At 40.1% G+C, this 15,825-nt stretch overlaps 1 protein-coding gene and 1 pseudogene across 3 annotated transcripts in view; one reads left to right on the forward strand and one right to left on the reverse strand.

The window, feature by feature from the left end:
* Positions 1 to 15,825, reverse strand: part of CLOCK (clock circadian regulator) — a 34,997-nt gene that overhangs the window by 14,021 nt on the left and 5,151 nt on the right. For 2 of the 3 annotated variants that reach the window (XM_053458520.1, XM_053458501.1), the window contains exons 2-6: positions 8,814 to 8,918; positions 6,367 to 6,457; positions 5,728 to 5,787; positions 3,365 to 3,513; positions 3,110 to 3,201 (exon numbers count right to left, since the gene is read on the reverse strand). In XM_053458520.1, coding sequence (XP_053314495.1) covers positions 3,110 to 3,201; positions 3,365 to 3,513; positions 5,728 to 5,787; positions 6,367 to 6,386 — 321 coding nt within the window. In that variant the 5' untranslated portion in view covers positions 6,387 to 6,457; positions 8,814 to 8,918. The remainder of the gene's footprint in view (positions 1 to 3,109; positions 3,202 to 3,364; positions 3,514 to 5,727; positions 5,788 to 6,366; positions 6,458 to 8,813; positions 8,919 to 15,825) is intronic. The other variant, XM_053458510.1, reaches the window with a different exon arrangement.
* Positions 6,509 to 7,715, forward strand: LOC128478997 (uncharacterized; annotated as a pseudogene).

Raw genomic sequence — 15,825 nt, forward strand, 5'->3', positions numbered from 1 at the left:
TTTCTGCCAGTACATTGTTCTGACTTCTGATGTGGACCGCCGAGATAGCTTCTAGATTTTCATGTGCCCATAGCATGATTTTTGTGCATAAACTTTGGAGACTGGTTACTCTCATACCTCCTTGTCTGTTAATATAGGCTAGTGTTGTGGCGTTGTCGGATTGAATCTTCACTGGGATGCTCAATATCCATGGTTTGAGTACTTAAGCCTTGAAGACGGCATTTAGTTCCCTGAAGTTTGTCGATTGACGCGCTTCCTGCACTGACCACTTCCCTTGTGCTGTGTGAAATTGGAAATGAGCTCCCCAACCAGTCTGGGATGCGTCCATGGTAACTATCAGCCACTGCTTGGGCTGGAAGGACAGTCCGCTTGTCAAATTTCTTTTGACCTTCCACCACTCTAGTCGTTGAAGTACATCCTGAGATATCAGAATGTACTTGTCTAGATCCTCGTCGGTCCCGGACCAGTGTGACAGAACGTGCCATAGCAGAGGCCTCATTCTTGCCTGTGCCCAGGCTATCGCCGGCATGGTGGAAGTCATAACTCCCAAACTGCTCATTACCCTTCTGATAGAGCAGAGAGGATACGCTTATAGCTCGGCGACACTTAGCCGAATGCGTATGGCCTTGACTATTGGAAGATAGAGGCGTAGAGATCTTGAGTTTACCTGAAACCCCAGAAACTTGATCTCTGTGGTCGGGTTAAGCGTGAATTGGCTACATTCAGAAGCCAGCCGTGTTCTTTGAGAAGAGTGATCTTCACTTGAAGAGCTGTTAAAAATTGTGCAGCGGATGAAGCTTTTATCAGCCAGTCGTCCAGATATGGAACCACAGCTATTCCCCTCAATCTCAGTTCTGTCGCCAACGGAGTGAGAATCTTGGTGAAGACTCTTGGAGCAATTGATAGGCCGAAGGGTAGCGCCTTGAACCGAAAATGATGGAAACCTTTGCTTGTCTTCACTGCAAATCTCAGAAATCTCCTTGACTCTACTGCTATTGGCACCTGCAGGTAAGCGTCCTGTAGGTCTAGGGAAGCCACATAATCTTCTCTCAATCATTTGAGTAACCGAAGAGATGGTTTCCACACGGAAGTGTTGATATGGAATATATTGGTTGATGGACTTCAGATCCGGTACAGGATGAAGAGTGCCCCGGCTATGGGACCAGGAACCTGTATCTTTGAAACGTTTTCTATAACTCCCTGCTCGAGGAGTGTAGATGCTGCTATAATAAACGCTGCATACTTGTTCAACGCTGGGTAAGAGGATACTAGGAAACAATTGCGTGGAGACCTGCAAAATTTTATGGTGTAGCCTTCTGATATAATCTGACGGATCCATGGGTTGCTGGTAGTCTGAAGGCGACCTACCACTTTGACAGAACCGTCTAGCCCTATCTTGTCTAGCTGTTAAGGGTAAAAACTGGAATCTTTATTTTTCTGAAAGAAAGATCTATCCTACGGTGAGGATCACGCTGCTGTGGAATATCTCTGCCTATAATAGGGATACCTGCGGATCCATGTAGGCTAGACATAAAGAATTCATTACAAAGCTTCAAATTCTCCAAAAGTTGTGAAAAAGATCCTTATCTGCATCCTCCCGAATGTGGTCTTCCAATTTCTGGAGCCATAAGCCTTGAGCTCTCGCTACTGCTGCTCCAGCTGATGTTGCTTTGCTTTGATGACCTTGGAAGATTCTTCTATTAGCGGTCTCTGCTCCTATGTCCATGGTATCTTTTAGGCCGGAAACCTCTCCGATCGGCAACGTAGTTTTCTAGACAACTGAGCAATCTGGACATCACCCTTAGGAAGCTCTCCCCACATGATGTCATCTTAAAGCTTGAAAATATGTTTAAAAGTGTCTAGAAACAAACACACATCACTTGGATGTTTCCACTCACGCTGTGCAAATTCCATTAGGTGAGGCAAAATTGGAAAAAACTTTTTTCTTAGCTTCTGGATTCAACCATATCTGGTTTACTCCTGTAACAAATTTCCCCAGTTTTTGCGAAGGAAAAACCGGATTCCGACTCTGAACCTTCAGAACTGGACACATCCATAGATGAACGCGAACATTCCCCAGATGACAACTCTGATGTGGATGAACTTCGCTTGTCGTGCACCCTTGAAATGATTGAGACAAATTATCCTGGAACCAGGATAGAAAGGACAGCATATCCTTCTGTTTCTCTTTTGCCCGGATATCTGCACCTGTAGCCGTTTGGGAGAGGAGTTACATTCAAGGCAAGCCAACTGTTTAGACATGAATGAAGCCTTTAAGGGAGGAGCCGAAGGCATTTAATCCTTCTCTGGAGATGAAGGTTAACATATTTTTTGGCGTATCAATAAAAAGATCACCAAAAACCGTGTGGGGGGTTCAGACAACACGGAAACCTGTCCTGACACACACTCTTGTGGTCAGACAGGTTTGCACAGCATAAAATAGGCAGCCAATTTTGAATTTGGCGCCAAAATCGGATGATCCGAGCCGCGCATGCGCTGTAGCACGGCCGGATCATCAGTGGAACGCATAGCCACCCGGGCGTGCGTTCCACTGTACTGCGCATGCTCCTCCCCTGCTTGAAACAAATCACCGCTACAGATTCACTCTGTAACGCGGTGCTGCAAAGATCAGCCGAGCTCCCACCCGGGGAGCGAACGGACTTGCAGGAACCCCCTTTCGCCGGACACAACCCGTGTGCCGGCCGATCCGGATCCAAGCTGCCGAGGCAGAAGAATGGAGCAGAATCCCCAGTGCTCGTCCCTGCGGGACAAAAAAGAACTGACTGCTGGTCGCCGGTACGTGCAGTTATAGGGTAAGGGGGGGGTGGAGCTTAACCCCTTCTATCTTTTTTAGTGTTTGTCCCGGGGAAGAGAGCAAACCCCAACGGTACTGCCACTATACGCCGGGAAAAATTTTTTTTATCAATAACCGCACTTATACAAGTAAACACTACCTACTCAGCATGATGTGAGTTGCGCCATGAAGTAAAGCAGAGGCCAATGCTAAGATCTTAGAAAACTGATGCATTTTGTGAGTAAGCCCCCACCAGTTAACACAATACACTGTTTAAGATAGACTTCTTTCATTTAATCCATCATTGTTAAATACCTCCAGCATGAGCTGTGTGAACTCCTCATTACTAAGGAACGTGGGCTTCCAGTCCTGGCGAATTTCACTGGCATCAGACTGCGCGCTAATTTCTTCAAGGAGAAAAGGGGTTAAAAATGAAATATTTCCTAATTCCCAATATGTAGAGGGTTACAATCTATATTAGCATTTCATGTTTCAAGCTTACATTAACCCAACAAAGAATTGCTAAATGACAAAACTATTACTGTCAATAAAGGAGATGGCTTTCCTTACCTTTGTGCTTCCGTAAGAAATCAATGCTTTTCTGCAGCACCGTCGACTTGTCCATCTTTCGGGAATTGCCCGGCAGCATAGAGCCGAGTTCTTTGATGAGAACATTGAACTGATCTCTGCGCTTTTTTTCTGACTTATTCCTAGACACCCTTCAAAACATAAAGAAACATGATCAGAGAATAATAGATCGCTATTAATAGACAACATTTCCGTTAAATCTTTATGAACATATTTCTTACTGTGACGCTGCTCAAGGACAATGAGCCAAAAATTACTCCGTGTTCATATTATCCAGGCGAACTACATTTAACTACATTATCCAATAATGCGCTTGCAAAATATAGCCTTTAAGACACACTCCGGCCATCATATGCCCTCTAATGCCTATGATAACCGAGAGGTCCCTATAAATTTACATGGTGTCCACATGCAAACATGGATTTATTACCCATCCAGAATACCCAACAAAACAAATGTTAGCAAATACTCTTGCACTTATATGAAGCATAATTGTTGTGGCTCCAGTATGCATGAAAACCTACGGCTCAGATAAAATCTATAACCTCAGAAAAGTAAAAATGCCATCAGACTCATGTTTCCAAGATGTGGCAGCATCATGTTATTTAAGACGAATAAAGCGGCAACAAGTCAGGAGGAAAGAAATTGGTTTTAATGAACCAGTTTCCCAATTCTGTAAAGTTTTTGGGTTTTCTTTTTGTCTTTTAAGTCTTTGTCATACCTAGTCCTGCTCTACAACAGCACATTACAAAAAAGACATAAAACACAAACAAAAAAAATACAATAGTAATTAAGTTATAAACACCCTACTTTTTTGAGGTTTTTTAAGCCAGAAATGAGGAACACAAATGGTGCACATGCACATGGTCTGGAATACCATCATAAATAGATACTGGAATGTTATTGATATGTATTTTTAAAACTTGATAACAATAACTACTAGTGACCTAGAAGATAACATCAGAAGCGCCCTATCGCATTTCAACTCCCTCGCTTAGTCACAGACAGGGTTTTCTAACATATAAAACAAGTATGTCAAGGTCTCATCCTAATCAGGTTGGACAGGAAGATAATCCTTTGTACATGTTGAACTTCAGCCCATTGATGAAATTGTCTTAGCAAAAAGAATTGCTTGGTTAATGTGTAAACATAAAAAAACCTGCATTTGATAGCCAAGTGGTCCATTTCAAATAACTACCCCCCCCCCAACAGAGGGCGTCTTCTAAACACATGTTCTGCTGCCACCAGGTCCAAGTGGTATTCTCACCATCACCCAGCTCCAGTACCAGCTTCGCTTTCTTAACAGTGATGTGGGCATGGGACCTCGAGGAGCCCTGGATCGGGAGCTATATTCAGTACTTCAATATGCATTATTTGTCAATGAGACACTAAACTGTCCCTTTAAGTAGAGACCTCTTACATAGCAGCAAACCTTAAAGGGTTCGTCGTTGTATATTACGCAGGTCATTTGATCATTTTCATTTGCTCTGATTTACTCTGATTTTAAAAAGCTCATAACGTTTTGCAAAGTTAAAAAAAAATAGCTTGTTTTTAGAATACAGTTTAATTAATCTAGTTACATATTAAATGTAAGATTTATCACCCTGACCTTAACTTTTCTCTTCCACTAAGACCAAACTGTTTGTTTAACAGCGGTTGGGGCTGGCTGGTCTAGAAAGGTGCAGTATTAAAAATAAAAACAGGATTAATAAGTAACTGCTTTGCCCTGCATCAGGACAGTTACAAAGCTAATTCCTTAAACTACAACAGTGGATGTGTGATCATGGGAAACCAAAAAACACCTCTTAAATTCAATCTCTGAATCCCCCCGGGCTTCTACAGCCTGTGACTGGAGAGCACTTTTTTATCATTAGGATCTGCGCCATAATTCAGTGATAAATTCAATTTATAACTGAAATATAAAATGAACATATCATATCAGAGATCCTTGTACCTCTTACTGCCTTTCAGAATACCAAAGAAGTATTATAATAATGTTTTGCAAATTAATTCCAAGCCAACCAAACAGCTTAAACCTTTTGCATTTGATATTCCTTATTTTCCTAAGAACATCTTGATTATATCAGGTTTCAGTATTTCAGGTCCTCACCTCAGCCTCGTTCCCTGTAAGTTTTATCTGAATATTAAAAAAAACTAAACTATGAAAGCTTACAACGTTTCATTTAATCTTCTGAATGGGCCGGACTCATTACATTTTCCAAAAAATTACTTTTTTGTGTTCATTTATGTTAAGAGTTAATGTCAACATACAAAGCAAGATCAGTTTGCTTCTGTTAATGTTACATGAAAATATTAATATACATACACATTTATAAGAACAATACCTCTTTGCCTTATCTTTGTCATCTTCTTCCCCCAGTCCGTCAAAAATACTACCATCATCCCTGTGAATGAAAGAAACATCCGTAGATCAGGTAAAATAGTGGAGTGGAGTGAGACTTGTAGATGCTGCCAAGAGACTTTATATAGCACAAAATATACCTCATAATCCATTATTTTATTTTTTCTATATAAGAAGGGTTCCAGTGCAGGACATCTTTTCTTCAATAAATTCTAGATGTATTAATTTTTAGAGATACTGTGAAAAATCTGTATATGTTTCAATAATACAACCACATGCAGATCAACTTGTCATCGTATCTTCTTGTCACAAGAATGCACAGGTAAAGTTTACTTTATTCCACTGTATTCTAGGTGTAGGCACAGTTCCGCGTGTTTCTGCGCATGTTAACCGGTGCATTAAATGATGTGAATTAGGGTGGTTATGGTCACATGTGCTATGGATATATCAATTTGCTAGCACATGGGAACATAAGTTGATTTACCATCAATAGTAACTTGCCAACTCAAAGCATAGTTGCTTTGGCTTTCTATTCATATTTTTATATAATCATGATGTACTAAGAACTGGAGACTTACTTTGTTACACTTGTTATCTGTAAGAAGTGGAATTACCGAATTACCTGTCTGCAATGGAGCTCATCTTATGGCTGCTTAGGGAAAGGACTGGAAAAAGCAACACTTTAGCCGTGCGGTAGACATTTGTATGTCTGTCTGTGGGGGAAAAAAAAAAACAAAAATAAACTCAGAGAAACTGCTATTACAATGGGACGACCCATACAGGTCGATGTAGATTTCCTTTTGATACCTTTAGTATATTATAATGTGAAAACATTTTTAATTTGGAGTCACAGGGATTAATTTGCTAAATGTTTAAAAGTATTTAGACTTGAAATGCTCCCGTTACGACAATTATTAATTAGTTTTACATTTATAACAACCAACATCAACCCAGCCAGCGAAGACCTCACGATCAACTGTGACAAGCAAACCAGAGCAGAGATCAAAAAAAGCCACCACCATGAAGAAGAACAGGAATTCGACTGGATCTGATCACAATCCAGCAGAAGGCCTGAAAGCAGACCTAGACGTTTCAGTGGAGATGCAATAATCCCTGTAATAAGATATGGGAGGAGATTCTGGCGGATTGGAAGGAGAGATACCTCATCAAGATCCAAGAAAGTGGACCTACAGAGGAATCATACTCCTGTCAGTGCCAGGGAAGGTCTTCAAACAGGTCCTCCTAGAGAGAATGAAGGACTCTGCTGATCCATGGCTACGAGATGCGCGAGCTTCCGGTAGATCATCCACGGATCAGATAAAACTCCACATCAGAGTGGGGCAATCCTTGTACACCAACTTTGTAGACTACAAGAAGGCTTCTGACAGAGTGGACCGAGAGACATTAAACTGTACATCAACTTGGTCAGTTATGAGAAGGCATTTGACAGCGTGGATCGAGAGACACTATGGCATAACAGCCAAGTTGATCACCGATCAAGAACTCATATGACTGAATGTCCTATAGGGTGATCCATTAACAGCTCCAGGCCCGAACTGGAGTCAGAAAAGGATGCTTGTTTTCCCTTTCTTTCTTATCGAAGACATCCATCAGCAAGCACAGAAAAAGAACCTAGAGCCCAGCTTGATGACCAGCACTTTGCCGATAATCTTGCACACCTTTCACACAGCAAACACCAAACAGCAAGAGAAGACCAACTTAGTGGCAGCCACGTTGTCACAGGTTGGTCTCAACAACCACAAGGACAAGACCAAGATCCTAAAGATAAACTCCATCAGCAACAACCCAGTAACACTGAATGGAAGCCACCTGAAACAAGTGTAGTCCTTCACCTACCTGGGCAGCATCATCGACCAACAGGGTGTGGCTGATGTAGACGCCAAGGGAATGACTGGCAAAGCAAGAGTGGCCTTCTTAGAGCTCAAGAACATCTGTTCAACTCCAATGTGAAGTCAGTCCTACTGTCTGAAACTGAGACCTAGATGACAACCAAAACAACCATCAGGAAGGTCCAGACCTTCGTCAACAGCTGCCTCAGAAGGATTCTTAAGATCACCAGACACCTGGAGCAACACCCATATTTGGATGAGAACTTGCAAACTCCCAGCAGAGGAATAAATCAGGAAGAGAAGATGGGGCTGGATAGGGCACACTCTACCCAAGCAGCCAACCAACATCACCAGACTAGCTTTGAGGTGGAACCCTCAAGGCAAGAGGAAAAGAGGCTGTCCAAGAAGTACCTGGTGACGCGACCTTGAGGCCAAACACCAAAAACATAGGCTATAACTGAAACCAGCTATAGAGTCACCCAGGACATCTGTAGTTGGAGGCCCATACCTCAGCAGGGGTGATGGGTATAAGTTAGTAAATTTTACATTTTTTTATATAAAATGATCCACTCTGTGTATAAGAGTGTGGTGCTAGCGCGTATGGTGTTGTTTATATTACAGTATAGCATTAGCATGAGTGTGTGTATTGGTGTATGAGTGAAGAATGTTACGTGTGTGTTACTGGGAGGTGTTAGAGTGTATAAGTGTATGTTAGTGTATAGCAAGGCTCGACAAACCCAAGGTGCCAGTAAAATGTGGCTGGCTCCTACATCCAAACCAAATTTGCCGACCCCTGTAGTAAGGTGTTGGAAGGTCAACAAAACCAAATTCCAATGAATTCCACCTGTATCATGTATAAGACATATTTGGATCTCTTGTCAACACACATACAGGGCTGGAAAAAATACTGAGAGTAGCAGCAGAGTTATGGTGTGTAAAAGTTTGACCCAGATGTAAAATTGAATGAATGCTTTGTGTGAATGGTGGGCAAATGAGTTTTGTTGCTTTGACTAGTAAGTCTGAAGGCATGCATGTGTATCACACTGGCTCAATGAGGAAATAAAGATAACGTCAATTTTGATTACCAAGAGCAACACCTGGTAGAGAGTAAGGCACCAGCTACATATGATGGCTATGTGAACCATGCAGCAATAATGCCGCGTGTTAAGTCTACCAAATGGAGCTCTATACTGTACAGCAACTTGAATGAGGTGGTTACCTTTTTGTGCTCTCTTTCAAGTAAAGTTAAATAATTCAGGGTCAGGATAAGCAGCTCTTTAGAAAATATTCAAATCTCAGTGTCCTTCACGTTCGACATTCCACTCTGAAAGGGGAGAGAAAGAAAGAAAAAAATAGAAACATTACAAAGTGAAATGTTTTATTATTCGCCGTGCTGCCCGGAATATTAAAGGTAAACTCTAGCAATCTACATGGACTTTAATGCAGCCCAAATGAGAAGTTTTTTCATGCATTTATCAGAATCCTCTCCTTGAACTCGTACCAGATTAATATCGTAAGAAACAGTCACTGTTGGGGAGAGTTGTATCCACGTGGTGGATAAAGCTGAGCTTGTACTTGTGCCATGGGTTGAGGCGCAGGCAGGATTTTCTTAATTCACACCCAAAAGAAGACCCTCTCAAAAATAACCGTGCTTCTCTGAGGAAGTTGAAGTTTGACACGTGGCCTTTATATTAGGCAATGAAAATAGGGCCACAAGGTCACAGGGAATAACCTATGGAATGTTAGAGTATGCCATGCATAGAGACATCTAAGCTTCTTAGGCACCTGACCAACAAACATTCAAAGAGCTGTGCATTTCAAATTACTACAGATAAAAAAGCAACACCCTCCTAACACATAAGTTATCAGCGTATCTAATTCATTAAAAAAATTAAAATATTCCATCTCTGTGGAGCCCAGTGTGTTTTTTCACTTTGTTGTGGGACTTTGGCAGTAAGTATTGTCTTTCTGGGTTCCAGGACTCTGATTTGCGTACATTCTAGATATGATTGTATATTATAAATGCTGTATAATCTGATGTCCCCTGGATTTTTACCCCCCCATTTTAATGTTTGCCAATTCATTTCTCATTAAAAAAAAGAAAAATACACATCTCATATGTACTTCTCTTTTTCACATTGCCATGTAGATATACACAAAGTAGAACGTATATTATAGTTGTTTAATAAGGCTTTAACACGTGCGCACATGGGAGACGCTATAAATACACAGAAACAACACGTGGACGCTCTTCTCGGGAGGATGTGAAAACCACAACAATACAGCGCTGTGTAAACAGACCGGCAGAGACTGATCTGGCACGAGCTGTAAAGAGATGCCGGAACAAGTCAATGAACTCACACATTCTCTAATGTCCCAGTAACCTGCTGGCCCAGTTACCTACTTTCTGAGTAGCTTAGTATAGAGCACAGATAGCTGTAGGGTATGAATTACACGAAAGAGAAGAAAAAAAAAAGATGTTTATAAATATTTAAGGACATGGAACAAACTTAAATGTGTGCAGATAATTTTACAGTCATTTTATTCACAATATTTCTGAAATATCGTAGAAATCGTAGACTCTTTACTCCTGCAACTCTTACCCCTTCTCAACCCCCCCCTTTTTTTTTTTTTTACACTAACTCTGTTTATACTTAAAACCATCAGTCTACTGGGCAATCACCCTCAACCGTGCAATGCTCCCCCACTGAACATTACAAGGAAAATCTCAGGTTGGCTCTGCTTATATGGAGAACATGGAAGGTTGTGATGGTAGGGAGCTAGCAGTGTGATCTGTAATCACTACAAACCGTTTGCCGTCTCCTTGGTGTTTGGGTTCATCATGAAGCAGATAAGGAAGATTAACAGTAGATGCATTCAATTACTAAATTAGGCTTAGTATCTTGGATAAAACATGCTTCAGGTCAGATGAGGGATCATATCACAATATTCAAATATGTTCAGGTTCTACACATGGTCATATCAGGGGAACTTTCCATCCACGTACAGAGTAGGTAACAAGATGCCTCCAATTATGGCCAGAGGAACATAGATGTCAATAGGGGAACACAAGCTGTCCCCAAGCTCAACTGTATCAACTTTTCACATGGGGCTTTAAGTACTGTTATCTTAAAGCAAAGGTGCCTGGAAACAATTATAAGAAATGTATTTAGTATGGACGCTCTCTCAGGGGACACAGTAATATTATATATAGTAAGAGAGCAGGGGCAATGTGTCAGATGGCAGCAACATATATGTCTGCCTGTGCAAAACAGATACTCAAGTTCTCAGAAATGTAATATGTGTGTGTAGTTTAGTATTTATTATTTTTATATTATCTTTTATTTATATAGCGCCAACAATTTACACAGCACTTCTAACATATATTCAAGGGGTATGAAAAGACAAGAATTGACAGACTAAGACAAACTGATATATTAGGTAGAGAGAGCCTGGCTCGCAAGCTTACAATCTTGAGAATTTGAACTTTATTACACTAAAAATAATAATAGTCTACAGATATTCAAAAAAGCCACACATACTGACGAGCTGTAAGCCCCGAAATACCGTAGCCCTACAGAAGTGCGAATAAAGGTAAACAAGCTTACTTTTTGCCCAGGTTTAAAACTGACCGACTGGCTGAACATTACAAAGGAAAACTTTTACTGGAAAGCTGTTTTCACAACCTTTGGCCCTGTCCTTGGACAAACCAAATGAACTTGCTGACATGCCTGCAGGGGAAGATCTGGAACAGTTCAATACAAGTTATCATTACCGGAATACAGAAAGCTTTGACATCTGGCAGAATTCAGCACACGGCAACTACTCTCTCTCGCACGGTTTTAATAAAATAATCTTAATAAGCAGCAGTAGAAGTCCATACCCTTAGCAGGGGCATCCAACCTTCGGCCCTCCAGCTGCTGCAGAACTACTACTACATCTCCCATAATGCTCTTTGAGCTAAGGGGCTGGCTGAGGAGGATGGGAGATGTAGTCCTGCAGCAGCTGGAGGGCCGCAGGTTGGACGCCCCTTCCTTAGAGTATATTAGCATGCATATAAAAAAAACAATTGTTAAACTTCATTTTTTTACAAACCCCATCCTAAGGATATTGCAGCTAGTACTCCACACTATACAAAATTGTAGGCACATACCAGTTTTCAGGTTATTGAGAAAATCAGGTGGCTACTAAAAAATGGCCCGCCTTGTGAAAGCCACCATTGATATAGCCAGTGCCAGTCTTGTGCCCGGGTGACTAGCAGAGCAGGGGGTGCAGGCAGAAGTATTAGGAAGATACCGTTAAGTGATCAAAGCCCATTCAGAAACCCTAAAATTACCTGCAAATTATTACAGAATATAAAATGAAGACTGAAGTCTTTCTACACAGAGCCCATATGCACCGTGGATCAGAAAACATCGGTGCCCGCACTGCGGGTGCCTGGCTTCGCTCACCAGAACAGAGAGAAGGCACACTATAAAGAAAAACAAGAGATTCTCTTTGGGGTTAGGTAAAAAATTAAGTCCGTGCTGCGCCCTGTGACAGCTTAAAAATAATTCATTTGGGTTCATGTAGTATCATGTGACTCAAGGAAGTGCCATTTGCATCACCATAGTAGCCAAATGACAAGCTGTCACACCAACCTAATGCAGGTTCAAGCTGTCACGCCACAAATGCAATTAACTTAAACGGAACAAATGGGGGAGAAAGAAAAAAAAATGTAAAGAAAAGAAAGGCCCTAAACAACAAGGGGAATAGAAAGTATAAAAAAAGCAACCATCACAAAATTCTTATAATCATAGATATGTACAAAAAAGGGTCAATCAGTATGAGGTGACATTCAGAGATGACTATTAGAACAAGCATCTGCGAATGTTTAGTTGGATGAATCAGGAAAAGTCCAAACAGCGTGGCTGGACATCTAACGTTTATTAAAACAGAGTCTATGTTAAGTTTGTAACAACGTCCTCTATACGGAACTGACCATTGTGAGATGCCGCTCAATGATGGTCCCACAACCTTGATGGGTCTGTTTCAGAGGGCTCCCGCCGGCACTCATGTTCCCTGTCATGTATTAACCCCTTCAGTTCTTTTTATTTTAGAAAATAACCCTATGTTATGACATACAGTAAAAAAGACATTCTTTTACCCATTATACAAAATAATTAACCCCAATGGAAAGAAAAGTGTTGCATCCATACTAAAACACTACATATGCTTTTCACTTAGCGTAGAGGAAGCTTGGTAAATAATATATATATACAGATATTGTATATATACAGAAAACAGCCTATCAGCGCCAGTTTCAAAAGGCCCTCTTCATCCTTGGGGGCCCCTCTGTTACCTGTGGGCCCCATGAACTGCATTATCCCAACTTCACATGGAAATAGGGCTGGAATGTTCCTTTAACAGCTAATAAAAACAATCAATTAACTTTCTCAGTTGATAAAAAATATGCATATAGGCTTGTATAGCATAGAGATCATGCAGACAGACAAATCAAATTGTCTTTCAAACTGTTCGAGCACAGTACACGCCGCTACTACTATTGAAAGGGATGCAGATCCTTATACAGTATATCTGAAATGCTTTGTGTATTGTACAACATAGTTAGCAATGTGTTAACTTGGGGTAGTTTAAGATCTGGGGTCTCTAAAGTTGTTATTTACAAATAAGTGCAGGAAAGGTAGAGTACGCTCCTAGCAACGAGCGCTGTTATCGACCTGTGCTCCTCCGATAAAAATCAATTGGATTCTTGTCAGACATGGTACACCAGATATCCCGATTAGTAACAAGCTCACATACGAAAACAGCCTTGAATCCAAGATTTGTTCAGTTCTAGAACACACAGACTTTTTCAAAAAACTTTCTTAGCAGCAACAACTCAAACAAAAACATTACAAATTACACTAGACTTACAATTAGTGAATGAAAAGAGTTGAAATACCACCATTTGAAATACCCTGGGGTGTCTAGTTTTCAAAAACATATGGTTTGATGGGGTAAATGGAATTGGCCGGGTTTAAAGATGTCCCAAATAGGACATGGGTGCAGGACCCAATTTAAAAAAATGGTTCTGAAATAGAAAAACGCTACTTGGTGTTATTGTCTTCGCACACAAAAAAACAATGGCTATTTCAAAACTTAGGACAAACAGAATCTTTTTATCAGGGTTTTATTTTTAATTAGCTTCTGAAGATGGGCAAAAAAGTTTCCAAATAAGTTTCCATTTTCTAAATGTTTACCATATTTTATCTTTTTATAGCAAATTATATGACGAAAGATCAGTGCTATTTTGATGGAATATATCAAATAATTAGCTATTATGTGACTAATCAAACACACTGAACATTAATAAAGCTGCACGAACTAAATTTTAGATTAAGCACTAATGCAATCATTAAACTGAGAGAATTAAACCTATTGGAATCATTCAATTCCAAGCACTCCAGCACAGCATTAAAATAATTAGCGTGTAATCAAATCGAAAAGGGCTATAGTACATTCATCGTTTCATGGATTTTCATTTTATTTTGCGTTATGGGAAACCCTATGTTTTCCTTATTAGTTATTAGTTTTGCTCCTAGTGAAACATTCAGTATTCTTAATTCCAAATTGTGTAATGGTGTTCACAGACTAATGAAATATATAAATATTTTATATTTGTATCATAGGAGACGCCATCATGTTCTTAGGATTCAGATGCTTATTTCTAGTACCCAGGTTTTCAGCATATTACAATAGATGTCTAGAATTTAAGTTTTTGAAATTTCTTAAGCCCTCTAAATGCATACACACACACCCAGAAATGCAAACATTAAAAGAGGCTTATTCCCAAAACATATATTGAGTTGGTGAGATAAAACATTATTTATCAACTTACATTAAGATTCTGCAGTGCTGTACTACTCAAAGTTATGAAACGCAGCAGTAAGGTAACCTTATAACTAGATATACCTGCGCAAATTCAGGATGAGTTCCACTCGGTGGTGGAGGGGTGATGACTTGTTTTGCAGCCACAGGATCTGGGAACCTTGAGTCGACCAAGAACTCATCTGTATCCCAAAGTATTCTAGAGTCAAATGTGAGGCCATCTGTTTGACAGTTAAAGCTTGGCTGAAATTGGGCCATGCAACATGACAATGATCCCAAGCATGCCAGCAAATCTACAACAGAATGGCTGAAAAAGAAAGGAATCAAGGTGTTGCAGTGTGAGAGACCGATAAAGCCATACAGAAAAAGATTACATCAAGTTACTGCTGCTAAAGTTGGTTGTTGAATCATAAAGTGTACTTCATATTTCACACATAGCTTCTCCATTTTGGCATTATTGTTGTTGAATAAATATGACACGGTGTAATATGTCATTTGTTGGTGTTCATCTGAGGTTGTATTTTTCTAATTTTTAAGGAACAGTTGATTGTTATGCCCCGATACGTAAAGCCATATAATTCAAAGAGGGTGTCACACAACTATATATTTGTATACATTTAGATTAAACAGGATGGGGCAAGGTGGTTGATGGAAATCATGAGAAAAGGGTTAAACTAAATTCAGATTCTTAAAATTTTTGCATTTATCTTCGATATATACATATACACAGACACACACATACACACAGATACATAATTTATTTTGGCAATATTATATATCTGCCAAGCTGTGTGATGTATGTATGTATGTAGTGTATGCATGCACTTGTGTGGGTCATGTTTTGTTCTGGAAGACAAAAACACTGAACTACACCAGGAGTAGGCACTGAAAATGCAGTGTTGGCAATTTGAGGTCTGCAACTTTGTTTAATTCAGAAAACTGGCACTCAGACCATCACTGGTATTGCCATAGAAATTATGTTTCCAATGCTTCTCTTACATAAGTGTTAAATTAAGCAATGTAGGTGCAATAGCAACCTTAAAATGACACTGCTACTACTATTTAGAGAATGGAGATCTGTACATATGACTGAATGCAACTGAACAGCAGAGCTCATGTCCTTAATAATCAACAAAAAAAGATCAAGTATCCCAATTTATCAAAGGATAAAAACAGGAACGTATAGTTAACCAGAGTGCCATCTGCCTATAATCCAACCATTGATGTCAATCTGCTTAGTGCAAAAGACATCCTCGCTCTGTCTGTCTGCAGGCAGCTTCCCACAACTATAAACAATAAAAAGAGTAGAAGGCTTTATATATTTACACTGTGTTACTGAAATCATTAGGAGGTGTGTATAC

The sequence above is a fragment of the Spea bombifrons genome, chromosome 1 (genome assembly GCF_027358695.1).
Source record: "Spea bombifrons isolate aSpeBom1 chromosome 1, aSpeBom1.2.pri, whole genome shotgun sequence".
NCBI lineage: Eukaryota > Metazoa > Chordata > Amphibia > Anura > Pelobatidae > Spea > Spea bombifrons.